The sequence below is a fragment of the Camelus dromedarius genome, chromosome 26, assembly GCF_036321535.1.
Source record: "Camelus dromedarius isolate mCamDro1 chromosome 26, mCamDro1.pat, whole genome shotgun sequence".
Classification (NCBI taxonomy): Eukaryota; Metazoa; Chordata; class Mammalia; order Artiodactyla; family Camelidae; genus Camelus; species Camelus dromedarius.
Window position 1 is genome coordinate 22,705,167 of NC_087461.1, and position 22,716 is coordinate 22,727,882.

General features: G+C 48.8%; 1 protein-coding gene across 9 annotated transcripts in view; it reads right to left on the reverse strand.

The window, feature by feature from the left end:
* The window catches only part of FRMD4A (FERM domain containing 4A), a 577,190-nt gene that overhangs the window by 21,774 nt on the left and 532,700 nt on the right, over positions 1 to 22,716 (reverse strand). For all 9 annotated transcript variants that reach the window (XM_064479529.1, XM_064479532.1, XM_064479533.1 and 6 more), the window contains 3 exons: positions 8,864 to 8,997; positions 4,974 to 5,096; positions 1,665 to 1,893 (listed from right to left, as the gene is read on the reverse strand). In XM_064479529.1, the coding sequence (XP_064335599.1) occupies positions 1,665 to 1,893; positions 4,974 to 5,096; positions 8,864 to 8,997 (486 nt within the window). The remainder of the gene's footprint in view (positions 1 to 1,664; positions 1,894 to 4,973; positions 5,097 to 8,863; positions 8,998 to 22,716) is intronic.

Genomic DNA, 22,716 nt, shown 5'->3' on the forward strand with positions numbered 1-22,716 from the left:
ACGAAGAAGAAGCTTAATTACTCCTCTAATTCAAGCGGGCTCCTGTGATGAAACTATTTCCAGGAGGCAGGAAAGCAGGCAAAGTATATTCTTGAGCAGTTAAAAACAGACGGCTGCCGGCCTGCCTGGGACCATCCTCCAGCTGGTCAGACAGTGATCTGAGAACAGACCCTTATGCTCGTCCTAACAGAGCGGCCCTCGCTGGGCCGGCTGGCCAACCACGCTCTTCTGGGGCCAGATCAGTGAGACCTCCGTCCATCTGGTGTCCCTGCATCAGCCTTGCAGACTGGGTCCCCTGAGTCCCTACAAGGGGCAAAATGAGGTCCTAAGACAGAAGGGCTGGCTGACTTTAGGAAGCTGGGGCAGAATGACAAAGTCCTGGCCAAGGACAACAGAGTGCGATGGGGAAGGAGAGTTACTCCAAATCTCCTAGAGCAAAAGGATTTTTTTTTAATGGTCTCCTTCTCTCTTTTAACTAGGAATTCGCTTTATTTGTCACACTTCTTTTTCCTACACTTTGAGGGAGAGGTAATTAGGTTTATTTATTTATTTTTTAAACGGCTATACTGGGGATTGGACCCAGGACCTCGTGCATGCTAAGCACGCGCTCTACCACTGGGCTACACCCTCCCTCTGTAATTCGCTGCATTCTTATTGTTTGATGAACCATGAACAACTGGGAGACACAGCCTTGACTAGCATCTTGGAGTCTCTGGTCTACCCTTCCTTCCCCAGTACACCCACATTTTTAGGTTGCAGCAAAAAATACACACACACACACACACACACACACACACACAACAGTGGTAAAATATACATAACGTAAACTTGACCATTTTAGCCCTTTCTGGCTGTACACTGCAGTGGCATTAAGTTCATTCACACTGCTGTGCAGCTAACATCCCCATTCCTCTCCAGAACTGTCATCTTCCCAAACTGAAACTCTGGCCCACAAAGCATTACCTCCCCGTTCCGCCTCCCCCAGTCCCGGGAACCTCTCTTCTACTTTGTCTTCCTGGAGCAAAAGTATTCTAAATGTGTACCACCTATGAAAGGCAACTTGATATATATTTTAAAGAATTTACTGACTTGGGGTGGGGGGAAGGATGATTACAATTTGACAGACTTGATGGTTGGTGGTGAATTCTGCGGTATTTCCTTCTAGTGTTCACCAGATGTAATCTCCCCAACTCCTAGCCCTGAGTTTTGGGGGTCTAGACCATGGTGGTGGGGGGCATTCCAGTCCTCCCCAGCTTCCCCAGTGTTGGGACAGAAGCCCCTGGAGACAGAGGAGGGCTGCGGGGGGGCTGGCCTCAGGGTACCCCAGCCACCCACCTTTCCTTCCAGACCTGGGCAGGGTGGCCAGGTCCCTGAGGGTGCCGGAGCCTGGGGGGCTCCGGGCTGAGTGCTGGGGGGGAGCGTGGAGCCCCTGCCCATTGCCGCAGGCTCTCCCAAGAGGCCATAAGGAGCATGGTGACAGCTGTGTAATCCCTTTCCTCTGGGGACCCGAGAGCACGCTATTGCTCTCACTGGTATCGGGTCTTTCTAGCTTCATTTTATGGATGGAAAAGTTAAGGCACCGGGTGGTTAAGCAGCTCGCTAGGCCAACCAGGGAGCTGGGCTTCCGGCCCCGCCCAGGACGGCGCCGGGTGCCCCGCACTGACCGTCCATGATCAGCGAGGCCCTCTGGGTGGGCTTCTTCCCAGACTTGATGCGGTTCTCATTGATCGCGCTTTCAATCTCCTGCAGCTTCTTCAGTGCATTCAGGTAAGAGGTCTTCCTCTGCTTCTTGAGTTTTTTGCTGACGTTCGGGTCACTGGCCAGGCGGCGGGCAGCCTCTGTGATCTGGGACTGGATGGCAAACTCGCGCTCCAGGCGTTCCAGCTCAGCTTCCTGCGGGAGGGAGAGGCCAGGCCACACTGAGTGGGATGCTGAGCGGGGTGACGCTGTCCTCCCGCCCCTGCCCCGCACGAGCGCGCCTGAGTCCTTGGGGACACACGTACTGGGAAACTGGCAGCCTCATGCCCAACCCCAACCTTGCCTGGCCCCGAAGTGGCCTGGTTCCTACAATCTCTGGGAGCCAGGGCCCTGGACACACCCACTTTCCATACTCGGTCCCTGTTTCAGTCTGGAGACAAGCACTGGTCCAGAGACTGGCACCATCAGCGAGAAGCTGAGTGCTTTCTTGCTGCAGGCCTGGGGGTCCCTCGGGTTCATTTCCAAGGTCTCCAGCAAGGTTCTCGAAGACCAAGTCTCCGTGGAGACCCAGAGCCATCGGGTTGGCATTTCCTTGTCGTCTGGGGCGGTGGCAGTGGCACTGTTTTTAGAGTGGTCTTTGTCGGGCTTTCCTGTGGGTCTGTTAGCAGGGGGCTCACAGGGGCGCATCCCCCCTCCCCCCAGCACATCCCTCTGTCTCTTTTATTTTGAACCCTTTGTGCTGAGACTTTTTCCTACTCACTCATGCCTCTTTTGGAAACTCTTTTTGTGAGTTCCAGCTGTCCTCTGACACCGGCCTGTTTCTAAAACAGCAGGGTTCCGACTGGCCCCGCATGAGGGTGGCTGCAGTTCCCCAGCACCTTGGACGGTTCTAGGGCATGCTCCTTCCCCTCCTGGGCGCCTCCCTCCCTTCTCTACCCCTTACTTTGGCAGAAGGAGCAGATGGATGAATTTGCCCCCAGACAGAGTTTCGGACCTGGGAGAAAGGAAGCTGTGGCTGCCAGAAGATGCCTGGTGGACCCAGAGGATGAAACCAGGGACAGCGTATTATCTGCTGGCTTCTCTGCAACTCAGCCAATGCCTTTTTCAAACACTGACCAGTGATGCCGGGGGAGCCCAAGACACATCCTGCTCTGGGGGACGCACAGTCTGGCGAAAGCCTGAAAGGGACGGGTCTCGCCACGTAAAAGCAGATCACCGAGTCTGCTGGACTCAACAGAGCTTCCTAGTTAATGGCCGGAGATAACATCCTTGCCTCTGGGTACCACGTCCCAGGCTGGGGACCTCCATCCAGCACAAAACTCTGAGCTGGACCTCACTGCCTGCTGAGAGCTTTCAGCTTGAAGGGACGGGAGACCAGGAGTGAGAGGGAAAAGGGTTAAAGGAACTATTTGGGGTTAACAAACTCTCCAGTTCTGTCAAATGCCCGCTGCATTTGTTCTTGGTCGAAGAGTAACTGGGATGGCCCCCTGCCCGGGGCCTGGAGACAAACCAGTGACCCGGGACAAAGACTGTTCTGTGAGTGTGACTCCACCTCACAGCTGTTCCCAGGCCGTCAGGGCAGCCCTGGCCCAAGACACTGACCCAGAGGTTTCTGGGAACCCAGGACAAATTCTCACTACTTAAACCGAGCCCAGGACAAGGCTGGCGGCCTGTCCACGCAGATGGCTGCCTGCTGTGTGAGCAGGGCGAACAAGGGCATTTCAGGGAGAAACAGGAACTCCCCCAGGATATCCGCAGGGACAATGGAGGGAGACGGGGATGCAACGGAATTCTCGGGGAGCCAAAGGCATCTTTTACTGGAGACTGTGAATGAGGCATGATGAGGCGATGGGGCCGCGGGAGGAACAATGCGGCTGGGGTGGGAGAGGGGAGGGGATGGGGGAAGGTGCCCGCTCAAGTGGGGTCTCCCTGGAGAGCTGAGTGCAGGTGGCTGCCCGGCACAACAGGAGTGGACGTTTCCAGGCAATTCTGATGACAGCCGGGTTTGAAAGCTACTCCGCCAGATGGTCTCCTAAATCCCACCAGCCCTCACCCCAGTTCTGACCCTGATAAGGTCCCAGGCCCACCCACAGCCCGGTACCTCTCCTCTGACACCTCCTCAAGTTTACTGAGGTCAAGCAGGCGTCAAGTACCGAGTGAAGCGCTTCCCGTAGCCTGGCTCCCTGAATCCTGGTGACGGCCCGAAGTAGTGAGGATTACGGGCTTCGCTGTACAGAAGAGGAAAACTGCCTTTCGCTTTGGACGAAGCTTCTGGGGGTGTCCCCCAGTCTCCCGGGGACGGGGACCTACTACTACAGACCTCAGAAGACTGATCCACGCCTTCCCTCGTCCCCAGGGCCCGTGCGTTTCCCTCTGAACTCACTCTCAGGCCCCCCCACCCCAGGTGCTGCGTGAGGACGTCAGTTTCTCTCACTTTTTAAAAAACCTAAACACATACAGTATCCCCTTCTCCACTGGCTTCGATCCCTGCCCTTTTAAGCCTCCTGTTCAATGGCATTTTAATGAGTAACTTGATTTGGAATAAATTTGGAAAGACATTTCCTGGACATGCCCTGGGGTCTGAGGTATGCCTGGCCTTGAATTTCTCTTGGTCTGAGACTGGATAACCTATTAACTGGAGAGCCAAGTGCCCCCTGCCCCCAGGTCTGAACTCCCCGGTCCCAGCCCCCACCGATCTTTAGCCAAAGAGGGTAAAATAGAAGGATGCTTCACTGGCTCCTCTGAGCGCAGGCAAGGGAGGTGGGGAAGGCATCTTGCTCAGGCTCCGGCAGTGATTCCAGCAGCCGAGTGGAGGTAGGACCACCGAGGGCAGGCCTGATTGTCTTTCCCCAGCATCATGCACCTGCTGGCGTGACCTCTGCTTTCTTTCTTTTCTGGTTGTTTTCTAACACATTACACTTGGCTCTCAGTAACAATTGCTGGGAGGCCATTAAAAAGTACATGTGAGCGTTATGGAATATTCTTCCATTAACCTGGCCACTTGCGACCGGCCTGTCGAGTTAGACACACAACCTCCACGGAAATCACAAATTACAAGTTCACACAAGGCAACTCGTCAGTCCTACCAACGGGAGCCACGGGCTGACCAACCAGCTGACTTAAGAAGAAGAGGTCAAAGGAGATGCTCGGGAGGAAAGAGGAGACAGCATTTGGCATCAGGTAGAATGAAGACACTCAGAGAAAACCGAGGAGCCTCTGCCCACAGGATAGTGAGGCGGGTGTGAGAGGGTCCAACCCCAGAGAGAAGCACGCACCTCTCCTTTGGGCAGGATTTTCTGCTCGTCCAGTTTGAAGGCAGTTCCGATTCTTCTTCGCACAATGGGTGGCTCCTCCCCTGGATCCAAGGGATATTCGACCGGCAGCTTGCCTGTCAGCTCCTGCATCAGTGCAACAGCACGAGGGGGGAGGAGATCAGAGGAGTGTGTGACCGGTCTCTCGGACGGACAGACGGACACACACACACACACACTTCAAAGCATAGACTCAATGCATAGATTCCAACCTTACGCAATATTAAGGTTAATGGGAGTTTCTGCAATGCAATTTCGTTTCTCTAAAAATGTCTGAGAGCAGTCCTTCCTTTATGGACAGATGCCCTTGGAAAAGTTTTTCCCAAAGGAAATTCCTGTTGAGTAAATAAAATCACCATTGGCTTCCATCATAAAACCCAAATTTCATTCATTTGTACACTTCCCAGGTATCTCCAGCGGGCCTTCTCTGAACCCGGCGAGGCCGCCCGGCCAGGAAGCAGCAGACCTATCATGAGATCGCCTGTCTTTCTGGCTCCAAACTCTGTCCCCTTCTACTGATCATCGAATAGTCCCTCTCAAATATTCTGAAAGGTTTAAATGAATTTTCTTAGGAAGAGCAGTATCTACATGGCAAATCCCAGAAAGAGGCATTATTATTACATAATTCAGAAGCTGAGAATGAGTAATAATTATTCTGCTCTGGCCAGATGCTCAAGGAACAGGCTGAAAAGACATTAAATATGTACAGAAGTGAGTTTCAGTCAAAAGTGAAAATATAAATTCACATTATTGACAAGTCTGTTTTTAAAAAATCTGGTGTGTGTGTGTGTGTGTGTTTGAGGCTCTGGAAATCTCATTGCTGTGGACATAATGACAGTGAATTTAGTTGACAGACCGCCATAGTGACAATCACTTAGACGTTGCATAAAGGTCTGTAGAATGATTCAGGGTTAGAATTAGGCTCTACATGAGCGGGTTATGTCTGGGCTTGAATAAAGATCAAATTTGAGTTAGCAGTTCATCTGTGTGGTGGAGCCAAGTCATCAACTGCAAGGAGTCACTTCCAAGGACCGGAAAAACCCGGGAGAGCCACTGCCTGCCTCCAGTGGGACAGGTGGCACTCCCAGCTAGAGCCCACCCTTGGCTTCCAGTCCCAAGTCAACACAGAGGCTGCACAGAGGAGCAAGGAGCCGCTCTGACGGTGGGGGAGCTTGGCAGGCTCTTCTCGGGAACGTTGAGATGGATGTCTGCGCCCGCTAGGGTGTGTGAGCGTGCGTGTGAGTGTGTGCAACCAGCAGTACAAGCACACCCAGCCCCCGTGATCCTGGACCGCTTGCCTCCGGGGTTCAGGCCACCGGGAAATGACCTCTTGGGCTTCTGATTCCTCGGTGTAAGCATTTCAGAGCACAATGGCCAACTCTTTAAGTCTGAAATGCTCTGCAATTTTCTTTTCGTTTTTTTTTTCTTCTGCTTTTTTTAAAAATGTGGTTCAAATGTCTCCAAAATTATGTGTTTATTCTGCACCATTTTCATTGGCTTCCCTAAAAGTCTGCCTCTAAAAAACATAACTTATGGGGGATTTTTATACTGTTAGGACTTTCTTTTTTTACCTTGAAACTTATAAAAAGGAGGGAAAAGCTGTTCAATCGGCCATTGATTTATAACTCTGCAGAGTCTGTGGTGTGAAAACAAAGTATCTTTTTGAGAAAATGAAGCTACTGAGTTTTCCACCAACTGCTCAAAAGTATTCGGGTCTAGGTCTTGACTTTCCGTATTTAATCTGATTTCACATGTGACCAGAGCTGCGTGGAGAAGGAATAATTCAAGACACTCTGTTGGGGAGGTTTGCTTGGTTCCCCTTATATTCTTGTTGTTGTTGTTGTTGTTTTGGGTTTTTGTTCTTTTTTTTTTTTTTTTTAATTTGGAGTGGGGAGGTAATTAATTTCTTCCTTCCTTCCTGCCTTCCTTCCTTCCTTCCACGGAGGTGCTGGGGACTGAACGCAGGACCTCGTGCATGCTAAGCACGTGCTCTACCACTGAGCTGTACCCACTCTTGTATACTTGTGTTGGTTATATTCTGCCAAACGCTCCCCCCACCTCATTCTGGCTGCCCCACTCCCCAACGGACGAAAGGCGCTTCTCAGTCCCCCGAGCAGCAGGGCATGGCATGTGTGATACAGTGAAAGGGCAGGACAGAGTTGGCCAGAAATTCTCCTGTCCCGTAACCTCAGAGGAGTCAGGGGACTGGTGGGAACACAGACCCACAGACGCAGTCTGCCCGCCGCTGGCTTCTTGGGAGGTTATTTTTGACCCTCAAGTTCTGTTTTCGGGTGTCAACAGTATGAAAAGCAGCTTTGTTTTCCTTATTTTGCTTTTATTTTTAAGAGCAGCGCAGAGACCTTTAACAGGCGTGCTAACCTTGCCTGGACATGTTTCACCGATTTTCTGATGCCGATTCCCTGCTGGGTTTAGGGATGTTGCCTTTATTAAAAACAAAACAAGGCTTCACAGAAGATTAAATGCAGACATCCAAACCCTGGCCTTTTCAGTCCTTCCAGCATAGTCTTTATAAAAAGATTGCTAATAGTCACAGCGTCACAGAGCACATGCCCCAGCCGGGACAAGTGCTTGCTGAAGATTTGCCATGGATTTGCGCTAACATGGGTCCGCTTTGAGCCGGCTCTGGTTTAAAATCAATCCAGGGCGTAATGAAGCCAAGTTGGGCTGTAATATGATCTCAGGCTGTGGCCCCATGTTTCATTCCTCCTGCGGCAAGACATTGCTATTTGGGGGAGGGGAGCAAGGCTCTTGGATTCAGTTTGGAACCCTCTTTATACTCCCCCTTCTGACCTGCTGACCAACAGGGGTCCCTGTGATGTCATATGCGGGGCAATCTCTCTCCAGAAGGCTCCCACCCCAGCGTGTCCATGTGCAAGCACAAGCACGCATGTGCGCACACACACACACACACAGAGGATCATGAGCTGCACTGAAAAATCTAGTCTTCACACATGGTAACAATGAATCCTGGAGTAAGCAGAAGATGGTGGAAACGAATGTTCAAATAAATATGGACAGTGACCTGCAAAGCCTCAAATTCCCAGTGAGGTAGGAGACTAGTGCACATACTAGCACTGCTTCGCATACATTTAAAGGAGATTTTTTAGCTTACTAGGCTAAAGTTTCATTTAAAAAAAAGTGGAGGAGGTCTAGCTCAGTGGTAGAGTGCTCAGCGCGCACGAGGTCGTGGGTTCAATCCTCAGTACATCCATAAATAAATAAACAAACAAACCTAATTACCACGCCCCAACAAAAAAGTGGAAGATACACCAGATTGTGAGAGACACCAGACTGTGAATTTTAAAGGGGATCACGCATCAGGTGGAATCCGATTTCCTTTTGAATCCCGAGGATGCCTCTCAATACGACCTCCAAAGGTCAATCTGAAATACACTCAAGGAAACCAAAAGCCACCACAACGATAAACTCAGGCACAAGATCTTAGGAAAATGGTAGCAAACCATCATATCCAGTGCTGCACTATTACATGACGAAATGCTTTATAAACTACGGGGCACCGTGCAAATATTGTTGTTCACAACTGTTTTCGTGACTGTTGGTAAGACTTGACATTTGGTCCCTAGTGGGGCCCCATGTGGGATTCAGCCAGGACCTGCTTTCACTGGGGTCAGGGAGTCTCCTTCCGGTCCAAGACTCCTGTTTCTGATGGCGCTCATCCCAGGGGCTGGGTGTTGTCAACATCTGGGTTTCAGAAGAGCTGTTGCTCCCACTTACACTCCTTATGCAGCCCACCCTGGCCTTTTATAAAAAGAGAAGACAGATGAGGGCAGGGACAACGCAGACTTCCCCAGGACGGAATGGTCACTGCTTACCGCTTCTCGGAGGCAGAGTTTCTTCAGCTCTTCCAGCCGCTGGCGAAGTGTCTCCTCCAGGGCTTCCTGCCTGGATTTCAAGGCTGCCAGCATGTCTTTCTTGGCCGACTGAGAACTGTCTGATTCCTGAGAACCTGTCAATTAACAGTGGGGTCACTTGGCCAGCTGACAAGGGGACACACATCTGGACCACGAAGGAACTGAACCAGAGCCCACGCTGCGGCTGGGGGATTTACCCCCGGAGTCCAGGGAGCGTGAAATGAAACAAGTGCTCAGCTCCAAGTGTGAGAAGCGGACTCTCAGCACTCGGTGTAACTGACAGTCAGTCAGAAGGACTGACAGGGAAATGCACACCTCTGGAGAAGGCTGTCTCTTTCTTGATTATCCCAAGCTATGTCACACACCCATTTTAATTTCCCTAGCAAATTTTCATAGACTTTTCCTACCATGAAGGGGCAAATGAAGTGTAAGCCAGTCATTTTAATACATAGTTTTAATTTTTTTTCCTTTAAAAATGCTTTCTTTTTTTTGGCTTAGAGCAAAGATAATACACACGTAGCATAAAAATTCTGACAATGTAGACACGTGTAAAAATAATTCACAAGCTAGACACCCAGAGATAACCAGTAGTGCATTTTCTTTTGGCTTCTTAATCTAGGCATGTATATTTTAAAAATAAAATTAGCTTTGATTGTATTTTTTCAGCTCAATACTCTATCATGAGCAAATTCCCTCCTAATAAAAGGTACACATATTTTCACACGCAGCACAGAAGTATCTGCTTGATGATTCAAATAGCAGACCGCCAGACAGGAACCCTCTGTGGAAGGCCAACTGTAAGCCAAACAGAAGGGAAATAAGCTGAAATGCCAACTGGAGAGACCTAGGTTGGGCCAGAAGGACCACTTCTGGGCTGCAGTGTTTGGGTTCTGAAACGGTTTTCCCGCAGTGAAGCTCTCATGCCTTCTCTGCCTGGATGGGGTAGGCAAGGCGCCGGGACTCCCTGGGAGGGGGAAAGCTGAAGATTCCTGGGCCTCTTGTGCCCGTGTCAGAGACGGATGGGCATTACTGCGTGTGCTTTCTGGGGGCTCACGTGATGCCACCTCCAACAGCAGCAGACGACGTCGAACCCTTAGGGAACTCGTCTAGGGAAGGGTGTACACGATTCCTACTGAGAAGTCTAATACTCTGCTGAGGAAAACTAAAGACCCCAGACGGAGGGACGCACTGTGGCCACGGACTGGAAGCTTGACATCATAATGATGTCAAATCTTCAGGAGCTGCATAATAGAATCATTGTCATCCCAGTAAAACTGCCAGTGAGATTTGTTGGACGAAAGGGTAGGAACTGCATTTCCTCCTGAAACATTTTGGGACAATTCCGTGAACGGATGGCAGATTTGAGAATCATCCAATCATATTCCCAGAGTCGACCGCTCTGTTTCTTCCAGTGGTAAAGAAGTCATCTCAGAATCATAAGACTAGAAGGGACTTCTACGCTTTTGTATCAAGAACCCCGCAATGCTCAGTTTATCCCCATAAATACACAATTCTGAATCTCCTTTTTAGTCTCTGAGCAAGCAGCTCCGTATTCCCTCAATTGCCACGCACCTAGTTCTTATAACCCTAATACTCAAGAATTCTCAGTGTCTGGGCTGGGAGGGTAGAGCTCAGTGGCAGAGCACGTGCTAAGCCCATGCACAAGGTCCTGGGTTCAATCCCCAGTACCTCCTTAAAAAAATAATAATAAACAAACAAATAAGTAAACCTAATTACCTCTCCTTCCGAAACAAAAACAAAGAGAAGAATTCTCAATGTCTATGCACATTTTGACTCCAACTTGGGTTCCACCACCACCCGCATCCCATTCTAGCTTGAAATAGAGACTAACCATCTCTGCTGGGATATACCATCTTTCTGCCTCCACAGCAGCTAATAAATATTAGCTTGAATAAACAAACAAGCTTTGTCAGCCATACGCTTGGATGCTATAATTAAGTTGCATCTCATCTGGGTAGAGAACTCTAGCACCTGTAAGTTGTTTGTAGAATCAACCTTCCAAACTTTTCATCATTTTTGTAGCTCTTTCCTGGATTTCATCATGCGTCAATCCCAGGTTTCCAAATTCAATAGCAAACTCCAACAAAAGTCTGACTCTCATGAAGGCTCCATTACCTCATGGTTCTCAGATACTAACTCCACATGGCATCACACCCATGTGACACATGGCTGGACCTTACTGCAGGCTCCCCTTTTTGAAGTGGTTCAGGTCTCCACCTCCATGAGTCAGTTACCTGTGCTTACTAGTCCTGAACTATCGCCAGTCTGCGTCTGTCTAACAGAACGCAGCTAAATCATCCTTAATGTTAATCTCACTCCCTTCGTCACAGTCGCCGCTCACAGGTGAAGGCACAGGAAAAATTGAATGAGGTGGTCTTTATTCCATCATTTAAAGAATTAATAAGAATGTAAAATAATACTGGAGGGAAGTCAGACTTCAGATTGGAAAAACAGGCCTGGGTGGAAACTTAGGTCCAAGAAGATTAAAGAATTTCTAGCACAAGTGAAAAAGTCGTTTTCCCTTTACTCCTGCCTAGGTCTCAATAGAAAATGATGATATGAAGTCAAAGCTCAGAATTCCATATATATATATATATATATACACACACGGATGGCAAAAATCACAACAAATCACATTAAACCATTAAACTCTGGGTGGTAAAGCACAACGGTTTTGGATGATCTGCTCTCTAGTTATGAGATTAGTTAAGCTTTGGTCTTGAGCTCATCAATGCTACCTGTATTAACTCTATTTAGAATAATTAGCCTAAATACCAAAGCCACGTAAGACAGAGTGGACAGCTCAAGAGGCTGCCTCCGGATAGAGCGCCACTCACGCTGGCTGGCTCTGTTTCGCACCCTGATTCTTGAAGCTGCGTCATGAGGAACGTGGTGCCAGGTACTAACTTAAATCTTTGCAAACTAAGGGAGCTGCCTGGCCCAGACCTGCAGATTTCCGTGTTCCTGGTAACTGCTGGAGGGTTTAACAATCTGGCTTTGATGCACACTAAACCATCACTACATGGGTGGCCCTGAGCAAGTGACCTGCTCTCTTCGATCTGCTGTAAAGACTAATGAGATCACGCATGTCCAGCGTCCCGCACTGGGCCTGGGACGGTGAACCCTCAGCGTCTAGGGCAGACTTCCCACGAGAGAGCACGCACACCCACACGCGTACACACAGGGTAGGATTACAGAGCGAGAAATGATTACCATTTCTTCCCCACGGCTCAAGGAGACCTTTGCCAAAAAAAGAACCTGTCTGTGCAATGTGGGTAGCACTGGGGCTCCAAGCTCACCTTTATTATTTTATTTATTTATTTTGTTAAATTTTTTTTTTTTTTTTGGTGGGGAGAGAGGTAATTAGTTTATTTGTTTATTAAATGGAGGGACTGGGGATTGAACCCAGGACCTCGTGCATGCTAAGCACACCGTCTACCACTGAGCTATATACCCTCCCCTCTCCAAGCTCATCTTTACAAGGAGCAACAGAGGTCTAGGCACTGTTTCCAGTTCTAGTTTCTTGAGCCCCTGGGTTTGCAGTGATGCCTTTGGGGCTGCTGTGGATGAGGATGGGACAGGGACAAGGAGATTGAGCAGATTCTTGGGGCCCCCTGCTCCACCCTCCTCAAGCGAAGGGCAGCTCTGCACTGGGGTTCTTGTCACGCTGCATTTGCAAAGAGGTTCCTGGGGCCCCTGTCTCTGTAAAGGAAACGCACTCCCCGGGCACGCGCTCGGAGCTGTCATAGCTGCTCTCTTTTGGAGCTGGTGGGATCTGAGCCTGTGCGGCTGCTACCTGCAACCAGACACATAGGCAACCAGGAGGGGAGGTGGCTGAGTACCAGTGCCAAGGATGCCCCAGTAACAGCTCCTCAGAGAGATACTCAAGGGCATCAGAAGAAGGAGCAGGTGCTCTGCGATGTTGAGGAAGCTTCCCCACCGCCTCCACCAGTGCCCTCTGGGCGGCCTCTGGATGGCATGAGCGACAGCTAAAAGGGAGGCCAGAAATTGGGAGGCAGAGATTCACCCTTAATCCCCTCCAGTGACAGAACAGAACGAATCCAGGGAGAAACACAATCAGAAGAGCCTCAGGTACTCAGGGCAATGAGAGTCTTACACGCTGAAGATCTGTGAGCGCATCCAGGAAGATTCTAGACACAGAACTAATTTCAGTGGGGAGGGCACAGCTCAGTGGTAGAGTGTGCGCCTAGCACGCATGAGGTCCTGGGTTCCATCCCAGTACCTCCATTAAAAATAAATCAAATAAACCCAATTACCTCCCCTTCCCCCCAAATTAAATACAACAACAAAATTAAATTAAAAAAAAGAGAAATAATCTCAAATCAGCACCTAGACTTGGTGAACGGTGTACAAGCTCTTGGTTACAATGCTTTACCCACTTCCGGTTATGTGAACACATACGTGTCTTTTCTCATGCAACACCGCTCCAAGGTTCCAAGTTTAGCCCCTTAGGAATTAACAAGATGGACATCTGCTATCTTTGACAGGAGCAGGGACACATAAAAGAGACCCAACACAAGTCAGCTATTAACTGGTGCCAGATCTTGGGTTGTTAACCTCTCTCAGAGCCATGATGTCTCCAACTAGAAAACGATCAATCAACCAACCTCCAAGACTCCTGCAAACTTGGATCGAGTACTTAGTAAGCAACTTACTTAGACAGCTCCTTCTCACTGCCAGTGGTCATTTTTGCAGTTTTTACAAAAGGAGCCTTACACATGGCGCCATCTTCCCTCCGCTTTTCTCTGCCAGCCCTTCCTCTGGAACAGACAAGCATCCCGTCAGATCTGGTCCTTCTCGCAGTTCTCACTACAGTTGGCTTCAAATCGAAAGGAAATGTCTAATTATCAACCAGCACCTAAGGATTTACCTCTTCATCTTAACAAGAGACCAAAGCACTTGGATACTAAGCAAGAGTTTAATCTGATCTGTGTTTGGGATTAACCAAATATGAAGATGGACGGAACTTCTCTCCTGGAGCCAAAGAGTGAGATTTCAAAACATACAGACTGACAAGATAGTAGCCAAATGCTAGCTGGAAAGGGCTGTCCAAGACTAATGAGTCGACGTAGGAACCCAAGGAGAAATGGGTGATTTAAATATTCTTGAAAGAGCTAAGTAGTGCATGAAGACTGTATTGCTGTCATTGGTCAAACTCTCAAGCAGCACCAAGTTTATGGGCAAGAATGATGTGAACACACCTTGGGAAACATCAGCGGGTCTTGGAGCCTCCTGAGGCGGGATTCTACCAGCCAATAGCTGAGAGCTGGCAAGTCTGGGCTTGGGACCCAGCTCGGCGACTTGCTAGCTGTGCAGACTTGGCCGTGTTACATAACCTCTCTGAACCTGTCACCTCCCCTCTGAGGATGAAAACTGGACTTCTTCAAAAGTCGGGAGAATTAAATGAGACGATGCTTCCAAGACGCTTAGCACGGAGCTCAGGACGTAATAGGTGTGACATGAGTATCTGTAGTTATGTGTCGTTAATAAGTGACCCTGACTTTTATTAGGAGTCGGCACCCCAATTCCGGGGAGCCTTATAATGTAAAAGAGGGAGAACAGCGAGCCGGCAAGAACGTGGAAGACACGTGGACGGCGGGTGGACGGCGGGTGGACGGCACACCTGCAGGAAACTCAGGAGGAGTCAGGGAAAGGAGGAGATTTTTACAGAACTCCTGACAGGCATGTCCCGCATGTTCTACTTCATTTAATCCTCACAAAAACATTAACCCCAATTTCACAGAAGAGGTCACCGGGAGGTGGGGAGGCGGGGCTGGGATTCCAGCTTGGCTCTGTGGGGTCTGCTTCACCCCTAGAACAGACACATCACGGGGGGCAGAGCTCTCTGTCTGGCCGTCTTAAGAACGGCTAGTGTGCAGCTGCACCTGCCTCTCCAGCCTAGACCGTCTCTGCAGCACCGTGTGGATGAACACGGAGGCACAGAGGAGGTGCCTGCAGATCTTCAGAGGTGCCAACGAAGCAACGGAAGTCTCCGAAGCACTTCCCGCGTGCAAGGTTGCGGGGTTGGGGGGAGACAGGTTACCGGACATGGGTCCGGCCCTCAGAGAGCCTTGGGTCTGGCCACGGAAAGCTGTCCAGCAGGCAGAAGCAGGAGACAAGGCCCGCACACAAACGGGAGAGGTGGCAGCCTCCGTCTAAGGAGTGAGCCCGCAGCCCAGGGCCGATTAGATAATGAACCCTCAGGGAGGATGGTCTAGTCTGAGGAGGTTAAGTCTCCGTGCTCCACCGCCAGGAAGACTGCCTTCGAGTGAGCTCTCTGGAAAACCTTTCGTCCCTGTCACTGCTCAGTAAACATCTGTTTGAATGATGCCAGATTGGAAATCTCTTTTTGGCTATCTGATTATCATGTTTCAGCCCACATCCAAAGGGTTTTATAGAAATAGGTCACTAACAAAAGGTCAAGGAGGAGGAGAAAAAGATCTGACCTCCAAGAAGACAATTCCTGTGCAAACACAGCCAGGAGAGTGACCGACGCTCTCAGAGTCAGAGAGGCACGTCCAGGGGGAGCTTGGAAGTCTGTTGCGTAAACTCCCAGGTGCCACGGGTGTTACTGGCAGAGACATGGAGAAAACTTGTTCTGCCACCTCTGGAGAAACCGCCTCGATGACTTTCTCATGTTCCGGCTGGGGAATTCCAGGCTTCACCCCGTGGGCAGCTGGCTCCCCAGGGCAGGATGTGTGGGGACGCCGGCGCGCACAGCGGCTCCCTCCTCCCAGCCGGCAAACGTGGGCAGGGTTGTCCCCGTCGGGCTGAGATGGAGCATTTGCTCCAGCCGACTACTCTGCACCGGATATGAGAACGCATCCTCTTGAAAAGAATGTTGCCGGGAACTGGGGCTTATCTGTTGTTCATGCAGATGGAATACAGACGACCAGCCCGCCAAGCTCAGGAGACAGAAGTGGTGCTTTCCTCTCTGAAACCAGGGGGAAATTCGAAACAAACAGTACCCCGAAGAAGAAAGAAATCTGTTGTTCTGCAAGTAAGGGAAGGAAACGACAATCTGTCTGTTTAGATTTCTAGGGGGGGAAGAAAGGAAGAAGGCATATTCCCAGCAGATCTATAAAAGCTGTGAGGAAGAGTTTTGGCAGACACCCCAGGAGTGAATATGAGGGAAGATCTGAATGCTTCTTTAGGATGAAGAGCTTTTTATTTCCCCTACAAATCCTCAATCATGAATTTCTTACAGAAAAGATGTCCTAAGAGACCCTGAGAAATAAAGCCACACGGCAGATTTCAGGATCAACATGTGATCTCTGGAGAGCGTCTCAGGGAATTAAACATGATTTTTTTTTTCCACATGAAAAGTGCACGTTTGGAAAATTTTTCATCGGGGTCAGAAATATTTCTTTTTCTTTAATTGAAGCACAGTGTTTATTAGTTGTGGTAAATAGGGAGACAGGGAGATAGTTCTTAAAGCACTGTCTCCAGAAATTTAAAAAATAAAATAGTTGGTGTAGCTCAGTGGTAGAGTGTGTGCTTAGCGCACACAGGGTCTGGGGTTCAATCCCCAGTACCCCCATTAAAATAAACAAACAAACAAACCAACCTAATTACCTCCCCCCACCCCCCAAAAAGAACATTAAAAAAATAATACTAACAGACACTGGAGAGGGTGTGGAGAAAAAGGAACCCTCCTACACTGTTGGTGGGAATGTAATTTGTTGCAGCCTCTATGGAGGACAGCTAGAGCTTCCTTAAAAAGTTAAAAATAGAGTTACCATATAATCCAGCAATCCCACTCCTGGGCATATATCCAGAGAAAACTATGACTGGAAAAGACACATGCATCCCAGTGCTCACAGCAGCACTATTCACAATAGCCAAGACATGGAAGCAACCTAAATGTCCATCAAGAATAACGAAGATGTGGTAATATTTATACAATGGAATACTACTCAGCCATAAAAAGGATAAAATAATGCCATTTGAAGCAACATGGATGGACCTAGAGATGATTATATTAAATGAAGTAAGTGAGACAGAAAAAAGACAAATATCATATGATATCACTTATATGTGGAATCTAAAAAAATGATACAAATTCTATTTATAAACCAAAAACAGACTCATGGACATAGAAAACAAACTATGGTTACCAAAGGGGAAAGCGTGCGGAGGGATAAATTAGGGGTTGGGGATTAACAGACACACATGACTATAGATAAAACAGGTAAACAACTAGGACCTACTGTATAGCACAGGGAACCATATTCAATTTCTTGTAATAACATATAATGGAAAAGACTCTGAAAAAAATATGTATCTATATGTATAACTGAATCATTTTGCTGTATACCTGAAACTAGTATTGTAAATCAACTACACTTCAATAAAAAAAAAAAAAGAAAAGAAAGGGTGAAGACCAAAAGAAGAAGAAAAAACCTCCAAACATCATGTGATTTACTCCAACTTTAGGCTGTGTATTTGGAGCTGAACACAGCCCTGACCGTCAAGCTGGCAGACGTCCATCAGTTCAGCTCTCTGGACGGAGACATGGCAGATAGCTGGCACCCTCATTGTTACGACAGTTATTAATAAACTTCCCCACAATGGAAGGAAGTGCTCACACGGGGAGAAAGGGAATGTGTGAAGGGCTGAGTCATGGGTGTGGATGGACCACACTCAGCACATGTTTTCCCCAGAGTGCAAAGGGTCAGAGCTGGGGGAATCAGAGCAGACTGCAGGTTTCTGTGCTATTTTCTTTCTTTCTTTTTTTTAAACCAAAGGTCCATCACCACATTCTCGGCAATGCAGCTCTTCACAATGAAGATGACTCAGCCACCAGCTCATTAATCACACTGTCCGATGTCTATTTATAGACACAACATGCCATTCTGTTTTGGAGAGAGTGGGTGGCTTCTGCGCCTGCCTTTCCATTCCAGAAGCCAACATCAGTCTCATTGTTCTCTGTCTTCAAGAAAGGATGCACAGTAATTTTTTTGGGGGGGTGCGGGTCTGGGTGGCTAATGGGACAACCCACATGGGCCTGCAGAACACGGGCTGTTTCCTCAGCAAGTCTGTGCCATTTTCTTTAAATAGGCTGGGAGTGAAAACACATCTCCCTGAGCCCCGACCCTCCCACTGAAACCAGAACTGTCCTGTGATGGCAAATTCCAGCAGCAAGGCTAGGACCATCCTACCCGCCTCTGGCTTTCAGACGAGCGCTAGGAAGGCCACGTGTGTTGACTTATGACACAGAGAGTTGTTCTGTCCTTGGTTTTGATATGCCATTTTTTCTTCTCTCCCATCTTTTTTGAGATTTCAAGAAATGGGGGTAAGGAAGACTGGAATAAACCCTTTGAAGTTCCCACAGAAGGGATTTCAGATGCTTTTTCTGAACCCTGAAAACATCATAACTGAAGGGTTTGGATTCAGATTTCCTTTCAAACTCTACCTGAATCTTTGAAAATCGAGGGGTCAGATGCAGGCTCTCTTTGGGCAGAGTGAATACAGTGTCCCCTGCTTACTGCTCCCTGCAGGGGTGAGTCAGCAGGCTGGTTGGGGACCCAGAGATGCAGAGCTTGGGAGGAGACCAGGATGAGGGGACAGGGGATGGGGCTCTGCCTGCCTAGAAGAGGGGGCTGCACCCTGAGCTGCCCCAAATCCCCTCTTCCAGGGGACTCTGGGATGGCCAGGCCATCTCTCAGCAGATGTGTTCTGGGACAAGGATCCTCACATGTTTTCAGAGCCTGGTCGTCAGAGCCCCTTCACAAATGGAATTGGGACACAGGTTCCATGACTTTCCTAGGGTCTGAATCTCATCCAGGGCAAGATCAGGAGGTTAGCTATGGACCCCTTTCACTCTAACACAGCTCAGAAGGCTCACCACCTCTCAGGGTCTCTACTAGGACACAGGCCTATAGGTGTCCCACCGCCCAGCCCTCCAGATCACCACTGAAGAACTCAGCGGGGCTGGGCCCCAAGCCTGAGTCAATCACTTCATCTCTGTAGACCTTCTCTTTTTGAGATGTTAGCCCTTGGCTTAAGCCATGAGTACGTGTGGACTTCTGACTTCTTGAACAATATCACTGACATTTCTTCATTTTGTTTTAGCATCTGAGACCTCAGACACCTTTAAAATGACTGAAGTCTGGCACTGGGTAATGATGTGCTCTCGTTAGAAACAGGAAAAGCATCTTCCAAGTTACAGATAGTTGGAAATATTTTACCTCTGCTTTACGTCAATAAATAGTATGCAAACTCTCTGAGGAGAGCGGCTGTAACTTTTTAAATGCTGTGTACAGCCACTAGCAAAGTTTGGGAGCTAGAAAAATGTTTATACCATAGAAATATCATAGCGTGGTTACAGGGCTCAGTTACACCCTGGCGTGGGTAGACAAGGGAGGAAGGGAGAATGAAAGATGATGAGGATGTTGCTGTTTGTAGGAGAAGCCTGATCTGACAAGATTAACCTCAGAAGGTCTGAGACCATCATGATTAAAAGCAACACAGTACAATTTGAGGGAAAATGCTGGTGGCACGTTTATGAGAGACCCATGGCAAGGACCAAGATACCATACGCTCTGGGAACATAGAAGGTTCTTAAGATGCAGCACATGCAGGATTCTTACAGGAGTCTTCAAAACTTAATTTCAATAATCGTTACTGCCATTCGTTTGTTAATGGTTTTTTAAAATTTGACACCCTAAGAAGAGGCAACAGAAGTAAAAATAAACTAAAAGGACTACATCAAACTAAAAAGCTTCTGCACAGCAAAGGAAACCATCAACAAAAAGAAAAGGCAACCTACTGAGTGAGAGAAAACATTTGCAAATCATGCATCCGATAAAGGGCTAATATCTAAAATATGTAAGGAACTCATACAACTCAGTAACAATAAAAAAAAATCCAATTAAAACATGGGCAGAGGATCTGAACAGACACTTCCCAGAGAAGACTTACAGATGGCCAACAGCACATGAAAAGCTATCCAACATCATTCACGATCAGGGAAACGCATATCGAAACCACAGTGAGATAGCACCTCACGCCTGTCAGAACGGCCATCATCAAGAAGACGAGAAATAACCAGGGCTGTGAGGCTGCGGAGAAGAGGGGACCCTCCCCCACTGCTGGGGGGAATGCGAATTGGTGCAGCCACTGTGGAAAACAGTATGGAGGCTCCTTTAAAAACAGAATTACCATATGATCCAGCAATCCCACTACTGGGTATATATCCAAAACAATGAAAACAGTAACTTGAAAAGATACCTGAACCCATGTTCACAGCAGCGTTATTCATAACAGCTATGACACGGAAACAACCTGAGAGTCCAGCAGTGGGTGAATGGCTAAAAGAAACTGCGATCACATATATACTTTAAATATATATATATATATATATATATAATACACACAATGGAATATTATTCAGCCATAACAAAGAACTGAAAATCCTGACCTTTTCAACAACATAAATGGACCCTGAGGGCATTGTGCTAAAGTGAAGTAAGACAGAGAAAGACAAATACCATTTGATCCCACTGACATGTAGACTCTAAAAACAAACCCCCAAATACCCTGAGCTCACAGATAAAGAGCACAGACTGGTATCTGTCAGAGGCAGGGGTGAGGGTGGGCGAAACAGGTGAAGGGAGTCAAAAGGTACAGACTTCCAGTCATCAAATACATGAGTCATGGGGAGATCATACAAAAAATGTTTTTAGTTTTTAAAAAATTGTATGCTGAGCACCTACTGGGCGTGAGGCCCTGGGCTAAAGGTGGAGAAAAGGATTTTCAAGTGATGATTCGTTCCTCAAAATGCTTTTCAGGAATATTTATTAGACACCATGTGTTTTTTAGCAGGAAGCAGCAGGTGAAGGAGAGACGCTAACTGACCTAACAGGAGGCTGGCCTACTTCCTGAATGAATGAAGGGTAGGACATAGGGTCTGGCAAGTGTAATAAAAAGAGTGTTTAAATCAGGGCCATCCCAGAAGAGGGATGCCCTCGCATTCTGTGGGAGCGCATCACTAAAAGGTCTTCTCGACACGCAGTGAGGTGGGAGGACCCTGAAGGATGGAAGGGATGGGGAGGTCGGGGAGGGAGGCTAGCCTAGACTCCCCATGGTGGGCGATGGGAAACCCACCCCTTCCGGGTGGGGCTGCAAGGCCTTGCCTCAGGTGAAGGCACCTCCCTCCTCACGTGGAAGGTCAGAGAGGCAGCAGCCACAGCCCCTGCGGGAGTGATGGCCAGATATGCGGGTCCTAGAAGTCCCCACGTTGACTGATGGACCCCTTCTTGTTCACGGTCTCTCCCTGCCCTGGACCATGGTCCTTCCTAAGTCAGGGGAGGGAGGCCTCCCCCGGAGCCCAGCCTCATCGCTTAGGGACCATTCTCCAGGATCTAGCTTGCAGGGCTGGGCCAAGTTTGACGTGCTCCCAGCCTGGTCCTGGGGCCGGGCTCCCACCTCCCCCACTTCTCCTCCACCCCACTTTCCTCTTGCCTAGCTGAGCAGCAGAGGGTGGGCAGGGAAAAGGCGGAGGGCCTCGGTCCTACAAATGGAGCCACTGTAGAAGAGGGGAGGGCAGGGGGCCTTGGCTGCCTCCGTCAACACCCAAACAGCTTTGCGTGGGGGTCCTAAGTTGTCAAACACGCAAAAACTGCTTTAACATCTTGTGATAAGGATGCTCGCAGTGGGTGTGGGAGTGGCTTCAGAGGGAAGGCTTTCTTTCGATTCCTATCCCAGCCCACAGGCTTGATGACTAACGTCAAGTTGATGGTAGTAACAGAGAGGAACTGCTTTCATCTTAAAGATGCCTGGCTCTCATTTCTGATGGTTGAGTTGTCAGTTTCATGTCAGAAGCTTTGGGGGTCCTGCTCACCACCCACTCTGGACCTGCTGTTCAGTTTGTCCCTCCTGGAGGCTTCTGGGGACAACGGGCCTGGGCAGATGGATGAGGACATGGGTTTAAAAGTAGGGAGACCTGGGTTTCAGGAGCCTGAGGCCACACACCCACCTGAGGCTTTTCTTGCTCCTTCAGCTGGAAGAGTGTTTCTCAAAATGTGGTCCTCAGACCAGCGGCATCAGCCTCACCTGGGGACTTGTCAGAACTTGTTAGAAATGCAGACTCCCAGGCTCACCCTAGACCTACAGATTAGACACTCTGGGGCTGGGGCCCAGCTAGCTGAGTTTGAACATACTCTCCAAGGGTTTCTGACGCACTTGGGAACCCGAGCTGGAAGAAATCTACCCTCCTTCTGGACATAAATGCCACGTTCAGTAAGCACCCAGATTTCCGGGTGGATGTGAAACCACAGCAGGATGCACCCCACACACTGAGGCTGAAGGAAGAGTCGGGCTTATCTGTGGCTGGATAAGGAGGACAGTGGGCAGATAAATCCAGGCTCGAATCTGAGACTCTGGGTTTTAACAGGGCGTAGGAGATGTCTAAGGGGACAATCACTGGGGCTGGGGGGCGGGGGGGCCTCTGCCCTTTGTCATTCAGCAGGTGATTGGGATCAGGAGTGGCTGGAATTCGAGGCAGGGGTCTTGGACTTTGAATGGCATTCTCTTCGATACAACGTGGTCCATGGTCTTCCCCGTAAACCTCTAAGCCTCAGAAATAATGATTACTTGGCCCATTGTACTGATGAAAAATTTTTAAGAATCCAAGACAGGGAGGGGTTTACGGTGAACCTGGCAGTGATCAGGCGGAGGCAGATCCAGCTTTGTGGGGCCTGAAACTTACGTGATTTTGGTGGTTCTACTTAAGAAAAAGAACGCAAAATGTATTACGTTCACAGATTTTA